Source organism: Desmodus rotundus, chromosome 1 (assembly GCF_022682495.2).
Source record: "Desmodus rotundus isolate HL8 chromosome 1, HLdesRot8A.1, whole genome shotgun sequence".
NCBI lineage: Eukaryota > Metazoa > Chordata > Mammalia > Chiroptera > Phyllostomidae > Desmodus > Desmodus rotundus.
Window position 1 is genome coordinate 113636522 of NC_071387.1, and position 19791 is coordinate 113656312.

Sequence of the window (19791 nt, forward strand, 5' to 3'; positions counted from 1 at the left end):
CTGGAGGTGGTGTTGGGGAAGATCAGGTAATGGAAGCTTGGCTCACTAATGGGCATTTGGCCAGGATTATTTTGGATTATGTCAAAAAATATCAAGTGATGATGAAGAAAAAAGAAAAAAGGATGGCAATTGATCACCACTCCCACGGTACCCCCGCCCTACCCTTCCCCTCCTGGAGCCCCGCCCTTCCCTTCCTTTAGCCCCTCCTCTTTCTTAAGCCCCCACTCGCTGGGCTCGCAGTACCGCCTCTGTCTCCGCCTGCCCTGTGGCCTCCCCAGCAGTTGCGTGCTCAGCTCCTCCCTCGGCGCCAGCGCGCGCCTTACCGGCCTCGCTGGGCTCCCTCCTTTCGGGGCAGTTGGGCCGCGCGCCTGTGGGGGCGGGGCCTGGAGGAGGCGGTGGAGCCAATGGGGCGAGGCGGCGGTGGCGGTGGCCGCGGAGGCGGTGGCGGTAGCAGCGGCGGCGGCAGTGGCGGCTGGGTCGGGCCCCGACGGGCGGCGGCTGCTGAGGTGGAGGCGGAGGGAGGCGGCAGCGGCGAAGGAGGTGGCGGCGGCGGAGGAGGAGGGGGGAAGATGGCGGCGCCCGTCCTGCTGAGAGTGTCGGTGCCGCGGTGGGAGCGGGTGGCCCGGTATGCAGTGTGTGCCGCTGGGATCCTGCTCTCCATCTACGCCTACCACGTGGAGCGGGAGAAGGAGCGGGACCCTGAGCACCGGGCCCTCTGTGACCTGGGGCCCTGGGTGAAGTGCTCTGCTGCCCTTGCCTCCAGGTATCCTGGCTGGGGGGAGCGGGCCAGGAACTGCCGATGGGGTGAGGGCGGAGGCTGGGAGTGGGGAACGCGCGGCAGGCCTGGGGGTCGGTGGGGCCCGGGCCGAAGGGACCCACGGTGCTGCGAGCCTAGCCGGTGGGGGTGGGGAGGGGCCAGGGTGGGGGGCGGTGGCCCGGGGCTCCGACCCAGGCGTACCCCAAGACCAGGCCTCCGGGGCGGAGGTGGCGGGGCCGCGAGACCGGCGAGGAGGGATGAGGTGGCAGAGTGTAGCCGGGAGGCCGGAGCTGACGGGAGCGGTTGGGCAGGCTGGGGCCACACTGGGAAAAAGCGAGAGAGGTTCGTGGAGGGTGGGTCTCCGCCGGCTTGACAGATTTCCTGCTTCTTGCCCCGGGAGGCGGGTCAGGGGTGTTAGGACCCTGCTCCGGGGAGTCTGGAGGTCACAGCCTACCCGTGGTCAGGGATCGCTGCGGTCCAAGGCTGTGCGACCGACCGGCATGGGCTCAGGGGTTGTATTTCCTTCTGACTTCCCAGTGCTGGGACAGGTGTTTCCGTGGTCAGGCCTCTTTGTACTCTATAGCGCTAATGAGAATTTTCAGACTTCTTCAAACAGTGACATTTACGGGCAAGCACGAATTTGACCCTACTCTGGAAGAAGATGCCAGCACTTAACATATCTGATTTCTTGGACTCCCCCTCGTATATTTCAGTGTGTCTAGGACAGGGAAATGGTTTGAGTTTAGGTCTAGTTTAAGCTTAATTTGAGTAAAATATGAATAGGTCATGTGTAGTGATATTTTGGGAATTGAGGTGACTTCTAAATGTTTGACACTATAGTATAATGGAATCACCAGAGAAGATTAAAAGTACATTGCTAAACTGTAGGTGTTCGTTTATTTTGCTGATAGTAGGTTTATAAAAATGCTGCAGTTGACTTATCTGTTACATTTTATTTTTAAATCTATTTAAAATAGATTTATCTGGGCAGGTTACTTTAAAAAAGAGGAATTTACATCTTATAAGTGACTTTTTTTTAATTTAGGAGGGTTCATTTTAAAAGTAGCAAATGTGAAAGAAATGATTTCAAAGTTTCTAGGTTACAATTATAATAGAGACCTACTATGCCTAATATTTTGTTAACAGTTACTCACATTTGAACAGTTTTTCCCCCTCCTGTAAATTGCTAGGTAGACAGTATTGTATAAGCTTACTGGTTTTATTTTGACCTACATATTGGTGATTACATGAACAAGCTAGCGTTGGAGTTTTTGTCTTATAACTATTTGTACACTTCATCTATTTAAGGATGGCTTGAGTCTGATTTATAGACCAATATTCGTTTGGAAGTAGGTAGAGTAAACATCATTAAAAGTTTTAATTTTGTTGAAGTGAAAAAGGCTTTAAATATCTTTTTACTTGACTTACGTATTGATTGCCATTTAGCAGAAGTATTAAAAGACGTGACTTTTAGGAAAAGCTGAGGTGTGAGTGAATAGAATTGAAGATAAAGGATGAGAAAAGTTAACCACTGAAGAAAAATCCTGAGGAAAGTCCTCTACCAGAATATAGCATTAACTCATGTGATTTGCTGAAACTCACTTCTCATTTCTTAATCCTTAAGTGTCCTAATTCAAATAGAATGGAGATTGATGAGAGAATCATAAGAGAGAGAGTGAGAAAGAATGTGTGTAAAATCCTCTAATATTTTGGGACGAATCACTGTCTAAGGAAATAGTTCTCAGACCTTTGGATTTCAAAAGAATTATGTCCCCCCCAAAGTGGGACACTGCAATAGAGTTGCCAATTTTTTGCCCTGCCTGGTATAACCAATAAAAACAGCAACAGTAACCCACACAGCACTATTTACTGTCACCATCAATTCGTTATAAAAAGGGATATTTAAACCGATTTTGAAACAACACAATCTCAGAATAAAAGTCCTTTAAATAGAATCATTTAGCTATATTAAAAAGTTTACTTTTTTAAAAGTTGACTTCATTTTTATATAAATTAGTAAAAACTGTGGCAAACCTGCACCAGCCTGCCAGCTGACATTTAGTAACCTTGATGGACTCCAAGTTCAGCCACTTGTTAGACTGTGGTCTCAAGCTAGTCAGTTATCCTCTTGGAGCCTCAATTGTTTCATATGTTAAATGGGAGTAGAATTAACATGTACTTTACTAGACGAATGATAGGATTAACAGTGATACATAGTACCAATACTTGGATTCAGTTATAACTTAATCATCAATTAGAGGTATTTTTTGTAGTGTCTGATAATAAACACCTTTAAGTAGTATAATTTCTTGTTTAAGGTATAGTCACTCATATATTTTAAATGTGAATTGTTTTAGTGTTTATTGCTCACTCCATGGCAGAGTGTAAGGACTTAAAGTCTCTTTAAAACTATTTTAAAAGTGTGGCAAGAGAAACAAAATAATACACAGAATATTTTTTTAAAAAGATTTTATTATTTTAGAGAGAGGAGAAGGTAGGGAGAAAGAGAGGGAGAGAAACATGGATGTGTGAGAGAAACATTGATCAATTGTGCCCCAACCCAGCAGCAGGCCTGCAACCCAGGCATGTGCCCTGACCAGGAATCGAACTGGCGACCTATCACTTTGTGGGTTGATGTCCAACCAACTGAGCCATGCTGGTCAGTGCTGTGCAGAATACTCTTCATAGGTATTTACTGTAAGTTACATTAGACCCCTTCTAAGAAAGGTTTCTGTGTAAAAATAGTACTAGTGATCTTGAAAGACTAATAAGTTTGACAATTCTACAGTTCCTAAAACTAAACAGTGTTTGAAAACCATTAAGTCCTCAAAAAATGGCCTTTGCAAAATGTTGGACTAGTACCTCTCACCAATCTTTAAAAAAAACTAGTACCATATAAATAATTTCAAAAGTTTTAATTACAGTTGACATGCAATATTATGTTAATTTCAGGTGTACAATGTAGTTCTTAGACATTTATATAACTTACAAAGTGATTATCCCGATTAGCCTTGTACCCATCTGACACCATACATAGTTACTATGTTATTATTGACTATATTCCGTATACGTTATGTCCCTGTGACTGGTTTTGTAGCTGGGAATTTATACTTTTAATCATTTTCCCTATTTCACTCATCTCCTCAAACCCCTTCCCCTCTGGCAACCATCAATGTGTTCTCTATATCTGTGAATCAGTTTCTGTTCCTCTGGTTCATTTATTTTGTTTTTTAGATTCCACATATAAGTGAAATCATATGGTACTTTCCTTTCTCTGACTTATTTTACTTAGCCTAATCCCCTCTAGGTACATCCATGTTGCAAATGGCAAGATTTCTTTCTTTTTTATGGTTGAATAATATTCCACTGTATATAGTATGTATCACATCTTTATCCATTTGTTTCTCAACAGACACTGGGGTTGCTCCCATATCTTCGCTATTTTAAGTAATGCTGCAGTAATTGTAGGGGACGCAAACTTCATTTTTCATTAGTGTATTGGATTTCTTCAGATAAATATCCAGAAGTGGAATTTCTGGATCATATGGTAGTTCTATTTTTAAATTTTTTGAGGAACTTCCATACTGCTTTCCATAGGGGCTGTACTAGTTTACAGTCCCACCCACAGTACATGAGAGTTTCCTTCTCTCTGCGTCCTTGCCAACACTTGATGTTTGTTGATTTATTGATGATAGTTATCTGACAGGTTTGAGGTGGTGTCTCATTGTGGTTTTAATCTGCATTTCTGTGATGATTAGTGTTGTTGAACATCTTTTCCCATGTCTATTGGCCTTCTGTATGTTTTCTTTAGGAAATGTCTATTTAGGTCCTCTGCCCGTTTTTAAATTGGATTGTTTATTTTTTTGGTGTTATGTTGTATGAGTTGCTTACATTAACCCCCTTATCAGATGTATCATTGGTGAATTTCTTCTGTTCAGTAGGTTGTCTTTTCACTTTGTTGATGGTTTCCTTTGCTGCGCATAAGGGTTAGTTTGATATAGTCCCATTTGTTTATTTTTTCTTTTGTTTCTCATGACTGAGGAGACATATTCACAAGAATATTACAAAGAGTGATGGCAGAGTTTTCTAGTAGTTGGTTTGACTAAGATGAATTGGATAAATAAAATATAGATTCTTATGTTATCATTGTTTCTTGGTATGGAAATTTTAGAAGCAATATGAACTCAAAGAATTCAAGAGGAATAGATCGATATCACAGGGAGGCAAATCTGGACTGCTATGAATTAGAGATAACTGTTGATAATTAAATAATGCTTACTGTGTTCTAAATGCTTTGCATATAATATTTAATTCTCATAGTGGTTCTGTGAGGCACTTAAAAAAGAAAAAGATTTTATTTATTTCCAGAGGGAGGGGAAGAGAGGGAAAAAGAGAGGAGAGAAGTATGGCTGTACAAGAGAAACATCGATTTTGCATGCCCCCAACTGAGGACCCAGCCTGCAAACCAGGCATGTGTCCTGACCAGGAATCGAACCGGTGAACTTTAGATTCACAGGATGATGTCCAATCCACTGAGCTACACCAGTCAGGACCTGTGAGGCACTTTTGTCACTGTTTTACTGGTGAGGAAACTGAGTTACAAAGAATATAAATGACACTTGATTTAGATAATGTAGTAGCAGAGAGCTGATTCAAACCCAGGCAGTCTGGATCAAGAGTCCAAGCTTTTTACCACTGCTTTAAATTCTATTTAGATCTAATATTGATATAGCAATACCCATATCAGCCAAATGCTTTAAAATATGCAAACATTGGTGCCAATTTTTTTTATATCTGTATGCCAAAACGCCTCTTTTGTATTGTAGCTTTTACATGCCCAGAGCAATTTTATGTATGTATGTATATATATATGTATGTATGTGTGTTTTTAAAACCAAAGGTTTTTTTAAAAGATTTTATTTATTTTTAGAGTGGGGGGATGGGAGGGAGACAGAGGGAAACATCCTTGTATGAGGTTGACTCTCACGGGCCCCCAACCAGGAACCTGGTCTGCAACTCAGGTGTGTGCCCTGACTGGGAATTGAACCCGCGACCTTTCAGTTCCCAGGCCAGTGTTCAATCCACTGAACTACCCCAACCAGGGCAGAGCAATTTTAAAGCAAGGACATTACTACAAAGGCACAGTGTTCTAGAAGTAAGTTCCTGGAATGTTTATCTTCTAGGCCTAAACTTAGGAAGGTATGGCATTTGTCACACCTAGTTAGAGAACATATAGGTAGTGGGGTGAGTTATCAGGAAGATATAACAGAATAGCCAAGGGAAGAAAGATAAAGTGGATTTAGACATAAGGAGTGGAAGGGGGAGGGAAAAATGAGTTAGTTTGAGTCTGTACTAGGGTGGGGTAGCTTTTTTGCTGAGAGGTGTTGAGTCATGAGGACCTGCTGCACAGAGACAGGAGAGTTGGGCCTGGGCTGTGGTGCTGGCTAAATCACTATGCAGAAGTAGGAATTTAAGAGGAATTCATTTCCTTGAGTCAGAAGAACTTGAAGGTGAGCAAAAGCATGAGGGCAAGCCGAAAACAGTGGCCATATGAGGGAATATCAAGTGGCCATATCTGAATGTAACCCAGACCAATGTGGGTTGGGAAAGGACTGGAATCTATAGCTTGCCCAGAAAAATGCAGAACCAGGCATTCTTGTAAGCCACATGTTCTTGCAAACACAGGTAAGCACTGAGAGTTGGGTTTCTCTTCTGTAGAGTATTTGTACTAGATTGCAATTGACTCGTACTAGGTTATCAAGTTATTTAAATTTGTTTCCCAGAATCCTAGTTCTGTGTCAGTACAATAGGGATTTCATAAGCATTTGATTCACACTTTAACATTTTAAACTTTAAAACACTATAAACATTTATATAAGCCCAAATGCAGATCATGCAAAATTTTAACACTTTAGAGACTATAGATGGATTTGTACTGCTAGGCTATCTCAAAGGAGTTAACGCTAGGTGCAAAAAAAAGCACCTAGCATTAAAAGTTTACATGATAAATGATTGCTTATATAATATTGAAATAACAAAATTATAGTGATAGATAACAAAGCAGAGTCCTGGTCACCAGGAGTTAGGAATAGGGGAAGAGGTGGTGTGGTAATGGAGGTAGTATGAGGGAACCTTGTGGGGAGGGAACAGTTCTGTATCTCAGTTGTGGTTTCTCAAAGCTACAGATGTGATAACATTTTTTAGAACTACACACATGAACACACATAAGTGCATGTAAAACTGGTGAAATCTGAGTAAACTCTGGATTGTACAGGGTCAGTTTTCTGATTGTGTTATTTTTGTACTAGACTTAGGCAAGATGTTACCATTGGGGAAGGTGAGGTGAAGGGTGCTTGGGACTTTCCTGTGATTTATAATTATTTTAAAAGTAAAAAAGGCAAAAAAAAAAGAAAGCAGTGTATTTAGAATATTGGAGGGAAATTAAGCAAAAGTAAAAAATTATCCATAATACCACCACTTAGAATAACAATCCTTGTTGAAGAATTTCTTGCTTTCTTTGTGCGTATATTTGAATTTTAAACAAGTCTATTGATTAGAAAGATTGTAGCTTTATATTGGTATTTTAAAAATGTAGGCCAGTGCTTGTTTGCCAATGTAAAATCATATCAGCAAATTCACTGCTATAGAACACTCATTACATTATGCAGTAACATGTGACTACCTTATGCATAATTTCCTGATGTCATGGTTACTATATATTTTATGATTTTTTAAAAAAAGATTTTATTTATTTACATTTAGAGAGTGTGTAAGGGAGGGAGAAAGAGAGGGGGAAAAACATCAATGTGACTGAGGTATATCGATCCGTTGCCTCTCACACACCCCCTGATCTGGGACCTGGCCCACAACCCAGGCATGTGCCCTGACCAGGAATCGAACCGGCGACCTTTGATTCACAGGCCACCACTCAGTCCACTGAGCCACACCAGCCAGGGCTATATTTTAAAAAATTTTTTCCCCCAAATATTTTTGATTACCAAGTATTCTCATTCCTTAATATTAGAGATTTAACTTAGAATTGTTCTACTTTATTATACCTGCATAGGTTTAATAAAATTACTAGATAGCATTAAAGCACTATTCAAAACAAAAAACCCTCTTTTTTACAGACTATTAATATCTGTGAATCAGGTTTTTCTTGACATTGTGCAATAAGAAAACAACAAACTAATTTGAATGCTCCAGTCATCCATGATTTAAAGTTTGTGTTCATCTGAAGCACTTCATTTTAAATGTTATAAATTCAAGCTTTTAAAATACATTGATAAAATAAAATACTGCTTTTAATCTGTTTCTCATATTGCAGATTCACATACAATTTCATTTAGAAAAATGTTCTTTCTATAAAAAATGTTTTAAGTCATATTATGATCTGTAATGTTTCTTTTGTTATTAAGAAAAGAAAGGCATTTCAGGAATGCTGCTGTTGCTGTGGTCTGATTATTGACCTTTTTGAAAACAATCATTGTATTAGAGAAGTAAAATAGTGGAAGATCTATGACAAAATAGAAATTAAAGTGGGGTATTCTTTACACTGTGTTTTAAGAGTTTTATTTATTTCCTCCTGTGCATTGTGCTTAGTTAAGATCCCAGACTCTAGAGCAAGAATACCTGGGTTGAAATCTTGGGTCTGTAGCTTGATCTCTCTTATCTCAGTTTCCTCCATGGTATGAGGAAAATAACAGTGTCTAGCCCTGACTGGTGTGCTCAGTGGATTGGGCGTCATCCTACAAACCGAAAGGTCTCTAGTTGATTCCCATTCAGGGCACATGCCTAGGATGTGGGCCAGGTCCCTGGTTGGGGGTGTGTAAGGGGCAACTGACTGATGTTGCTCTTGCGCATTGATGTTTCTCTCCCTCTCTTCTTCCCTTCCTTCTGCTTTCTCTAAAAATAAGTAAACAAATAAATCTTTTAAAAAAAGTTTAAAAAATAATAATGTCTAACTCAGGATTACTGTGAATATATCTTTTTTTCTCATTTAACACATCACAACTGTTTTCTCATGTCATAAGTCCACCACTAATATTAGAGAATGTCAGGTGTCCCGTATTCTTGACACTAGTGGGCATTTTTGTTTTTTAGACCTTTATTGATTTGATATATGCAAATGTCATCTCATTGTCTTGTTTTGCATTTTTCTCCCAAGAATAAGCAAAGTTTAATGGTTTTCACATTTTTAACTGTTTGCACTTCTTCTCTTGAGTCTTGACTGTATATATCTTAGAAGTTTTTATATTGATATAGACAAATGCTTTATATAGTTAAAGAATATGAATATCTTTTCTATTTGTTAATATCTTTGCCCTTTTAGTTTTATTAATTTTTGTAGTATGTGTTTTTTAACGAAATTTTAAATATTTTTTAAAGTGATCTTTTATTGATTATGCAATTACAGTTGTCCCAAGTTTTCTGCCTTTTCCCCCAGCCCCTCCACCCCCAGGCAATCCCCTCACTGTTGTCCATGTCCATGGGTCATGCTTATGTGTTCTTTGGCTACTGTATTCTCTGTGCTGCACTTTATATCCCCATGACTGTTCTGTAACTGCCAATTTGTATTTCTTAATCCCTTCAGGTTTTTTGCCCATCCCCTTCGATCCTCCTCCCATTTGGCAACCGTCAAAACGTTCTCTGTATCAATGATTCTATTTCTGTTCTGCTTGTTTGCTTATTTTGGTTTTTAGATTCAATTGTTGATAGATATTTATTAGTGCCATTTTATTGTTCATAGTTGTGATCATCTATTTCTTAAATAAGTACCTTTGACATTTCACATAATACTGGTTTGCTGGGAGGAACTCCTTTTGCTTTTTCTTGTCTGCAAAGCTCTATGCCCTTCAATTCTAAATGATAGCTTTGCTGGATAGAATAATCTTGGTTCTAGGTCCTTGCTTTTCATTACTTTGAATATTCCTTTGAATATTACTTGCCAGTTGCTTCTAACCTGCAAAGTTTCTTTTGAGAAATCAGCTGACAGCCTTATGGGAACTCCGCTGTAGGTAGTAATTCAATGCTTTTCTCTTGATTCTTTTAAGATTCTCTCTTTGTTTTTAACCTTTGGCATTTTAATTATGATGTGTCTTGGTGTTGGCCTCTTTGGGTTCATCTTGTTTGGAACTCTGCACCTCCTGGATTTGTATGACTATTTCCTTCACCAAGTTAGGGAAGTCTTCTGTCACTATTTTTTCAAATAGGTTTTCAATTTCTTGCCCTCCTCCTTCCAGCACCCCCATGATGTGAATGTTGGTATGCTTGAAGTTGTTGTAGAGGCTCCTTATGCTGTCTTAATTTTTTTTTTATTCTTTTTTCTTCTTGCTCTTCTGATGGGGTGTTTTTTGCTTTCTTATACTCCAAATCGCTGATTTGATGCTTGGCTTCATTCACTCTACTGTTGTTTCCCTGTAAATCTGTTCATTTTAGTGTATCCTTTATTTCTGACTGGTTCTTTTTTATGCTGTTGAAGTTTCTCTCTGAGTTCATCTCCTCTTCCCTTAAGTTCACTGAGCATCCTTATAACCAGTGTTTTGAATTTTGCGTCTGATAGATTGCTTGTCTCCATTTTGTTTAGTTCTTTTCCTGGAGTTTTGTTCTGTTCTTTCATTTGGGCTGTGTTTCGTTGTCTCTTCATTTTGCCAGCCTCTCTGTTTGTTTCTTTGTGCAATTTGTTAGGTAGAGTCGCTATGACTTTCTGGCTTTGTAGAATGGCCAAATGTAGTACGTGACCTGTAGGGTCCTGTGGCACAGCCTCCCCTATCACCCAAGCTGGGTACTTGATATGCGCCCAGTGTGTGGGCTGTGTACACCTTCCTCTTGTAGTTGAGCCTTGGTTGCTGTTGGCAGGTCAATGGGAGGGATTTACTCAGGCCAGTCAGCTGCAGGGACTGGCTGTGACCCCTGACCACTAACCCCCCACCACTGTGGAGTATCCGCTTTGCAGGGGCCCACTCCACCGAGCAGGACTTATTTTAGCAGGGGTCTGGTGCCCGCTGAGTCCACCCCTTGAGTGTGTCATTTATGGAGGTAGTTGGGTTGTGGTGCTCCAGCATGGTCTGTAGTTGTCCTCTGGGTGTGCATGCTTTGTGGTTTCCTGTGAGGTGCATGCCAAGGTCAGCCACCACCTGTGTTCTGTCTGGGGCCACCTGGCATAAGCTGCAAAGCTGTCTGCAGATGGCTGCTACTTGTGCTGGGCTTGGAGTTGCCCAAGCAAGGCCAAGCTGTGAACCAAGGCTAGCTGCTGCTAGTGCTGGACCTAGGGCCACTTATCAAGAGGTATGGGACATGCTGAGTCCAGATTCTGCTTGTTTGAGAGGATTTAGGAAAATCTGAAGCGTGAGTCAAGACAAGCCATTCATATGGAAACAGCTTGGATGGGTCCGAAAGTTGGGTGGGATGGAGCCTCAGGGAATCCCCAGAGGGTGGCAAACAGTGTGAGCCAGGTTGATGGAGTCTCAGATATGGTGCCTGCCTGCCAGCTCTGTATGAGGAGGACTCAGCAAAGGAACAGTGGCCTCTGCCAGCAATTTTTTCTGGGAGAAAGCTGTTCTCCAGCTCTTGCCATGATTCCAGATACTTCAAGCTCTTCCCTGTTTGCCTCTGGTGCCTTTCAAGCTGCTGCCCCTGTGCTGGAACTCAGAGGGAATGAGTCTGAGTAAGTCCGTGCATGGGTTCTTTAAGAGGCACTGCTTTGGAGTCCAGCAGTTTCTGTCTCACTCGGGCTCATTCCCCACTGGTTTTTACAGCCAGAAGTTATGGGCACTTATCTTGCTGGAACTGGAACTGTGGGCTGGGGGGGTGCCTATTGTTGGGCTGGGACCCGTTGCTCCAAGATATCCCTCCCCTTTTTTATCCACCACAGGTGGGTGTGGGACTAGCCTCTTACACATCTCCTCCCTGCCTACCAGTCTTGACGTGGTTTCTCCTTTAATTCTGTAGGTGTAGGACTTCCATTCAACTCGATTTCCGGTGGTTCTGAATAATGGTTGTTCTGTGGTTTAGCTGTAATTTTGAAATGCTTGTGCAAGGAGGTGAGCTGTGTTTACCTAGGCTGCCATCTTAGCTTTTCCATGTAGGTATTTTAAGTATCTAAAAATTATTTTTCTTCGTAATTTTTCCCATAGGTTTTAAGTTAATAAGGGCATTTCTCATTCTGATATGTGTATTTATAATTTCTTTTAGTTTTTAAATAAAATTTTAATCATCTAGAATGTAGTTTATCAGGTGTTAGATGAATCTGTAACCTAATGTTATACAGATATATGTTTAATGAACATTTGTATCTTTTCTAGTTATTACCTGTTTATACCTTCACTTTTTCCCCCTTCAGGGTTGTTTGTCTTTTTTCCTTACCTGGTTAGCAGGTTTTTAGATACCATAGTAGTTAATCCTTTGTTATGTGTGTTACACATGTTTTCGCCTAGTTTCTCACATGTTTTTAAATTTTGTTTATGCTACCTTTATTCATATAGTTTAAACTTTATGTGGTCCCATCAGTGACTTCATTGTAGCTTTGGGGGGTTTTTAAAATCTTGTTTTGCAAAATCTACCATTCCCAGAATTTTTTTTTTATCCTCACCCGAGGACATTTTTTTTTTTATTGCTTTTAGAGAGAGAGGAGAGCGGAGAGAGAAGAGAAAAGTCGGGGGCGAGGCAAGAGGGAGAGATTGGAGAGAGGGAGATTGGTTGTTTTCTCATACGTGCCCTGACCGGTAATCAGACCTGCAACCTGGGTATGTGCCCTGACTCGGAATTGGACTCATGACCTTTCAGTCTATGGGATGATGCTCCAACTAACTGAGTCACACCAGCCAGGGTTCAAGTTTTTTTTTTTAAACTCATATATTTTGTTTGAAATTTGTTTTCATATTTAGGTCTTTTAATTTGTGTGGAATTTCATCATCTGGTGTGAGATAGGGATCTTACCTTTTTTGTAAATTAATAGGTTTTTGCCTATTTCCATGTATTGACTTGTCCATATTTGAAATGCCGTAAGCATTTCCTTATATACCTAGGGCATCTTTTTGGATTCTCTGTTCTGTTCCACTGATAATGTTTATTTCCACACTATTCCTTACCACAGTCCCCTTCTCCCCTGTAGCTTTATAAATTAAGTTTGATACATGATAGGGAAAATATCCTCATTTTCAAAATTTTGCTGGCTATTTTCATGTATTTACTGTTTCAGGTAAATTTTGAATTTATCTTAATGAGCTCTAAAAAAAAATCCTGTGAGCTTTTGAGTAGAATACTACTGACTTTATTGATGAATTTGGAAAGCAATCTTCACTCAACTCTTCCCATTAAGGAACGAAAATATTGTATCTTTGTATTTATTTTGGAGTTGTTGATCTGTTACCATTTAATCTAGATGCCCATTGTGGTTTTGTTTTGTATGTGATTTATGTAGTACTAGAAATCGAGAAATTTTATGATGGTATTGCAGTTGGGGATCCAAGGAATATTAGAATTCTCTTCAGTCAACAGCTGCTATTTTCAGTTCTGTAGGGTCCCGGAGGGAGAGGTTTGTATTAAATATTTGTACTGACAAATGAAAAACCCAAATACTTTGCATTTTATTCTCAACTAGGACTTGGACACCAAAATCTTTAGACAAAAGGCTAGAATGAGCCCAGTTCATGTGGAAATGCTCTTTTTAAAATTTAGTTAAACTTAATTTGTTTCAAACTGAAACAGTGTGAGATGGACCGCTTACACCTCCTCAGTTCTCAAACACAGCTAGATCTTTTCCTTGTGATGTGAGTGAAGCCTGCTCTACTTCATTCCTATCAGCGCTCAGAGGGCCATGTAATCAGAGAGAACCCATTTGTCTTGGCTGACTGCTGATCTGGCCTTGGCCACCTGCCTCAGGCCTTTGCTGCCCAAGTAGGAGGTTTGGCTCCAGCTCTCACTTGGACATGAAAAAGCCCTCTCTTGAAGGCTTCTCATACCACTTAAGTCACAGGGAAAATGCAGAAAAATGAGCCCCACACCTTTGTGTTGACCTTTTAATGGTGATTGTACACTGTGGCACACAGGCCCAATTAGTACTCTCACGTCTCTCCTCTTCCATCTGAGTGAGAGTCGGAGAAAAAAGGAATAAGAGGGGCCTTGATTTCTTGCTTCTTAAGATAACTAAAACTTTCAACTATTCTCAGAAGCATTCTCACTTGGGTTGTTGCTTCTCACAAATTGACCAGAAAGAGGTGGAGTAAAAACTGGCTTGCCGAGTATTGCTATAACCCATATCCTCTCTTAACTATGCATCAGCCTGTGGCGGTTGACTTAGGTATGAGATGAGTTGTTCTTCCCTTGCTTAATGGTTCATGACATGTTCTTGGTTTTCCTGCTACCACTTGGTTCCTTCTCAGTTTTCTTTACTGGCGTATCCTCCCGTACCGGCCCATTAAATGTTAACGTACCTGGGATCAGCCCTACACGTTTTGTCAGTGTTCTTGCCTAACAGTCACATCCATGTCCATGGCTTCACTTACAGAGAATCCAGAATTTATATTCAAGTCTGCACTTCTCTTTTTAGCCCTAGTTCTGCATATCTAATCTCCTGCTGGACATTTCTACTTGGAAGTATCAAAAATACTGTAAATTAACATATCCAAGATGCTGTTTTATATCTCGGTGAAAAGCATAAACACCCAAGCAGTTGTGCAAGTCAGAACCTGTGAGTTGTCCTTGGTCATTTCTCCACCCTCCCCTCCCCCCACCAAATCCAGTCAGTCACCAGGTCCAATTGATTTTTTTAACCTTTTTTTGTTCTGATTTGTAACATACATACAGAATAGTCACTGAGCTTTGCATTTTCTTTTGATGTAATAATTACAAAGCACAACTCTTGCAACAAACATTCAGGGTACCAAAGAGATGATTGTCAGGGCTCTAGAAAGCCCTTCTTCTCCCTTCTCCTTTTCAGGAGTAACCGACCTCTCTCTTGAATTTTATGATAATCACTTTCTTATTTTTCTACCTAAGGTTGCATCCAAACATGGTAGTTTAGTTTTGCCACTTTTTCAACTTTATATAAATGGAACCATATAGTTGGTGTTTTTTTCTCTGGCTGCTTTCACTCAACATTATTCTGTGAATTTTTTTACTGTTTTATGGAGCTATAGTTTGTCATTGCTGAATAATACTGTTATGTGAATGTATCACAATTTAATTATTTACTCTTTTTTGGGATGAACATTTAAATTGTTTTCACTTTGCAGCAATTAGGAATCATGCTGCTCTGAACACTTTTGTTTATCTTCAATTTTTGTGGCTAATGCCAGACCGTTTTCCAAAGTGGTTGCACTAGTTTAGGTTCCTGCCTACAATATATAAGAATTCCTGTTTTTCTGCTTCTTTGTCAAGCCTTACGATTTTGAATCTGTTAAATTTTATTGACCATTTTGATATATGTTTAATGGATTTTTATGTTTAATTGTGGTATATTTTCATTTCATAAAATGCAAAAAATTTCAAATACATAGGTAGTGTCAACAATAAAAAAAATCCAGTTTGACATTAAAAAAAGTAAATGTATAGGTTAAAGACTTCATTTACATATACATGTACCCACTACTCAGACGAAGACATAGAACATTTCCATCACCCCAGAAAGTTCTCTCATGCTCCGTTCCAGGCAGAAGCTGACATTCTGACATACTCTTTTGACTTCTACCACTATAAGTTTGTTTTGCCTGTTCTTGAACTTCCTGCAAATGGGCTCATAACAGCATGTGCTTTTTTTGTGTCTTCTTTTGCCCAGCATAATGGTTCTGTTTGTTTGTTTTTGCAGTTCATTTGAGTTGTTGGTTTATCAGTTATTCTTTTTTTTATTGCTTACATTGTATGATTATCATTTTCTTATTATTTCTAGATTTTGGCCATTGCAAATTAAGCTGCTGTAAACAGTCTCATGAGTGTGTGTGTGTGTGTGTGTGTGTGTGTGTGTGTATACACCCATCTGTCTTGGGTGTATATATTGAGGAGTGGATTTTTAGGCCATAGGGTAGGTGTTTACTTTTATTAGAAACTACTGAAAAATTTCCCAGAATGGATGGTTGTATTACTTTACACTCCTGTTTGGTGTTAATTTGCATTTCCCTGTTTACTAGTGAGGTTGAACAGCCTTTCTTATATTTATTGGCCTTTGAATATCTTTTCTTTGAAGGATTTATTAAGGTCTCATTAAAGCCTTTGGCCCATTTTTCATCCTTGTGTTCTGTCTTTGTCTTACTCATTTGTATTACAGACGTCATCTTCCACTGTGACTTGCCTTCCTTGCCTTTTATTTTCTTAAAGGTATCTTTTGATTAACAGGAATTCTTAATTTTAATTAAGGTAAATATGTCAATCTTTTTCTTTATAATTGGAACATTTTGTATCCCGGTGATGAAGGTATACTTTATGTGGAATTTGTTTTAAAGATTTTATTTATTTATTTGTAGAGAGGAAGGGAGAGAGAAGGAGAGGGAGAGAAGCACTGATATGTGGCTGCCTCTCACACGCCCCCAACTGGACGCCTGGCTGGCAACCCGTGCGTGTGCCCTGATTGGAAACTGAACTGGTGACCCTTTAATTGGCAGGCCGGTACTCAGTCCACTGAGCTACACCAGCCAGGGTTATGTGGAATTTTTAATGGTGTGAGACGAGGGTCAATTTTTTTCCCTATATGAGTATTTAATTATTGTGGCACCACCACTTATTGAAAAGACCAACCTCTCCCTCTCTGTAGAGTCACTTTAGTGATATATCAGCTGATTGTATACATACAGGGATTTGTCTGGGTCCTCCCGTTTTCTTCTGTTTGTCTGTCCATGTGCCAGTGTACCACTGTCATAAGTACTTTATTTCAGTAGTTATCCTGGGACCATGTCAGGCCCCGGAGACCTTTGCAGTGGATCTTCAAAGCAAAACTATTTTTATAGTAATAAGAAGATTATTTGCCTTATTCACCTTCATTCTCTCTCACAAGTGAGCAATAGGTTTTCCAGAGGCTGCATGATATATGATACTGAAATAGATTGAATACAGAAGCAGATTTCAGAGTCCAGGTGTCTTCTGTTAAGTCAGATATGAAAGAGATATAAAAAAATGTAAAACAGGGCCACTCTTCTAAATGTTTTTTGTTTCGAAAAAGTTATTTTTCATAATGTTATTTCTGTTAACATGTAGTGGGTTTCTTGTTATTTTTAGATGAATAAATAATATTTTCAAAATTTTCTGTTTTAATTTGGAATGTGATAAACATAATAGATAAACTCACATAAACTGAAACTCATTAGAGGCTCAGTAATTTGTAGGAGATTGAGAATTACTCAAGACAAAAGTTGGAGACTTACTACTCTAGTTTTATAAATCTTGATATCCATTAGTCTTGGTTATTTTTGACCCCTTGCATTTGCATATACATTCTAGAATCGACTCATGAGGTTCCACAAGAGTGGTATGTGTTAGGATTTTGATTGGAATTGCTCTGAAAAAGTTTAGGGGTGATCGAAATCTTTATACTGATGAGTCTTCCAACTTAAGAACATTATCTCTTACTGTGTTTTGGTTTTCTTTAATTTTTTCTCAATAATGTTTTATAGATATCAATGGAATTTTTAAAGAAGAAAAGGTCTACATAGAAATAAATTTAATAAGAAAATGAAGGATATTTTTGAAAAATATTGTGAAACTTTACCGACAGGCATAAGAGAATTGAATAAATGCTGAAATGTAATTTGTTCTTGGATAGGGTAACTCCCATTGAGAAGATAGTAGTGTCCCCTCCAAATTGCCATAGTTCGTATTGTTTGATACACTTTTTCATTTTTGTCATTTCTAAAATTCAGATATGCCTTAAAATTTATGGCATCTTCAAATTACTTCTGGCCATGTGGTATCGGTGAAGGAGTTTTTAGGAACATAATCAATTTATTTCATTTATTTTCCTTTATTACCACAACTCATGTGATATAAAGACAAAACAGAATTTAAGTCTAACAGAAAAGAGCTCCTTCAATAGGCGTGAAATAAAACCCTGAGTCATAGGCAGCATATGTCATAGTATGGCAGTGTCTTTTCTTAGTTCTACATAAAATAATTATACATCTTACATAAAAGGTATCTCGGAGTTGATAAAATGTAATCTGTAAATTCAGTATAATCCCAATTAATATCTCAACAGGCTTTTTAAAATTGTTATTTTTAATCCTCATCCCAGCACATGCTTATTGATTTTAGAGGGGGAGGGAGGAAAGGAGAGGGAGAGGAACATCCATGTGTGAGAGAACAGCGATTGTTGCCGTTGCCTTTTATACGTGCCCCAAACTGGGGACCAGACTCCCTGTCTAGGCATGTGCCTTGACCCGTGACCTTTTGGTTTGCAGGACGATGTCCAACCAACTGAGCCACATCGGCCAGGGCTTAACAAGCTTTTAGAAACTTGATAGTAATGTTTAGATGAAAGAGCATCATAAAAATTATGAAAATCAATATATATGAAGGGCAGGTTAGTGCTATTAAAGTCTGTACTAAAGACAGTGAAATTAAGAGCACCAGAGTAGACAGGTTATGAATGGAACAGAGTTGAGAGTATTGAAGTAGCCTGATTTATAGAAATGTTGTATGTGATAAAGATGAAAACAACTTTTCAATAAATAGTATTGGGTCAGCTGAATAGCCATTAGAGAAAAAAGAAAGTTAACTTGTTATCTCACTTTAAAAAAATAAAAAAAAACCCCAACAAACTTTTATTGAGATGCAGTTCCCAGACAGGAAAGTACACATAGTTTAAGGATCCAACTCAATAAATTATGTACGTATCCCCAAAGTATTCACCACATAGATGAAGACACAGACTGCCTCCAGCACCCCCAAATTCTCTCTGTGCTCTTCCCACTCAGTACCTTCTCCTCCAGTGATAGGCACTCTTCTGACCTCCATGCATAGAGTTTTACTTGTTTTTGATCTTCAAATAAATTGAATCATATAGTAAGTCTTTTTTTGTGTCTAGCTTTTTCTGCTTAACATGTCTGTGAGGTTTATTTAGGTTGCATGTAGCAGTTGTTTTCCATTGTGTAGTAGTACGTTGTGTTGTTACACTTCTGTTGATGGAAATTTTAGTTGTGTTACATTTTTGTGTGCGTGTGTGTGGCTAAGATGAATAAAACTGCCAAGAACATTGTTGTACATGTTTGGTGGGCATATGTATTTTCTGTCAGAGTTGAGTGGAACTGCTGGGCCACAGGATATTCATGTGTTTAATTTTAGTATACTCAGTTATTCCCAGTTTTCCAGAGTGACTCTATCAGCTTACACTCCTGCCAGAAATGCAAGAGTTTCAGTTGCTTTAGGTTTTATCAAACCCCCAAAACCATAAAGAAAAGAAGTTCGAGTTTGCATAAAGACAGACAAAACCTGTACATGGCACATCTAGCATAAACAAAGTTGAAACTGTAAACATAAACTGAGAAAAATCTGCCATGCATCTTGTTCAAGGAGTAATTTCCTTTAAAACAAAACCCAAGTCCTTTTAAATCGATACGGAAAAGACAAATCAATAGACAAGTGGGCACGAGACATTAAAAGATAGTTGAAAGTAAAGACAAATAGTAGAGTAGGAAATGATCCTCAATTTCAGTCATAAGAGAAAAGCAAATTGAAGCTACACTGAAAGCATTTTTAATGTATCAGATTGGCAAAGATCAAACAATTTCATTAACTTGGCTGAGATGTGAAGAAACAGCTACTTCCATGTAGAAATGTGGGGTTCTAAACTATGGAGATCAATTTGATAATATCCATTATAATTAAGAATGCACATACCTCAAGAGTAGTATGGATTAATATATTGTGATTTATTTACAAAATGTAATACTAGAGAACAAGAATGAAATTAATTACACTTCACACACAATATAAATGATTCTTATACATAATGTTCAGTGAAAGAGCCAGGCAAAAAATACAGGTCCAAAAACACAAAATTAATGGTGTTAGAAGTCAAGGTAGTGCTACCATTGAGGGCGCTCACTGAA

At 39.1% G+C, this 19791-nt stretch overlaps 1 protein-coding gene across 1 annotated transcript in view; it reads left to right on the forward strand.

Annotated features, from left to right (window-relative positions):
- The first annotated feature begins 333 nt into the window (after window positions 1-333).
- VKORC1L1 (vitamin K epoxide reductase complex subunit 1 like 1) overlaps window positions 334-19791 on the forward strand; it is a 75499-nt gene continuing 56041 nt past the window's right edge. The window contains exon 1 of the mRNA XM_024571279.4: window positions 334-763. Coding sequence (XP_024427047.3) covers window positions 405-763 — 359 coding nt within the window. The 5' untranslated portion in view covers window positions 334-404. The remainder of the gene's footprint in view (window positions 764-19791) is intronic.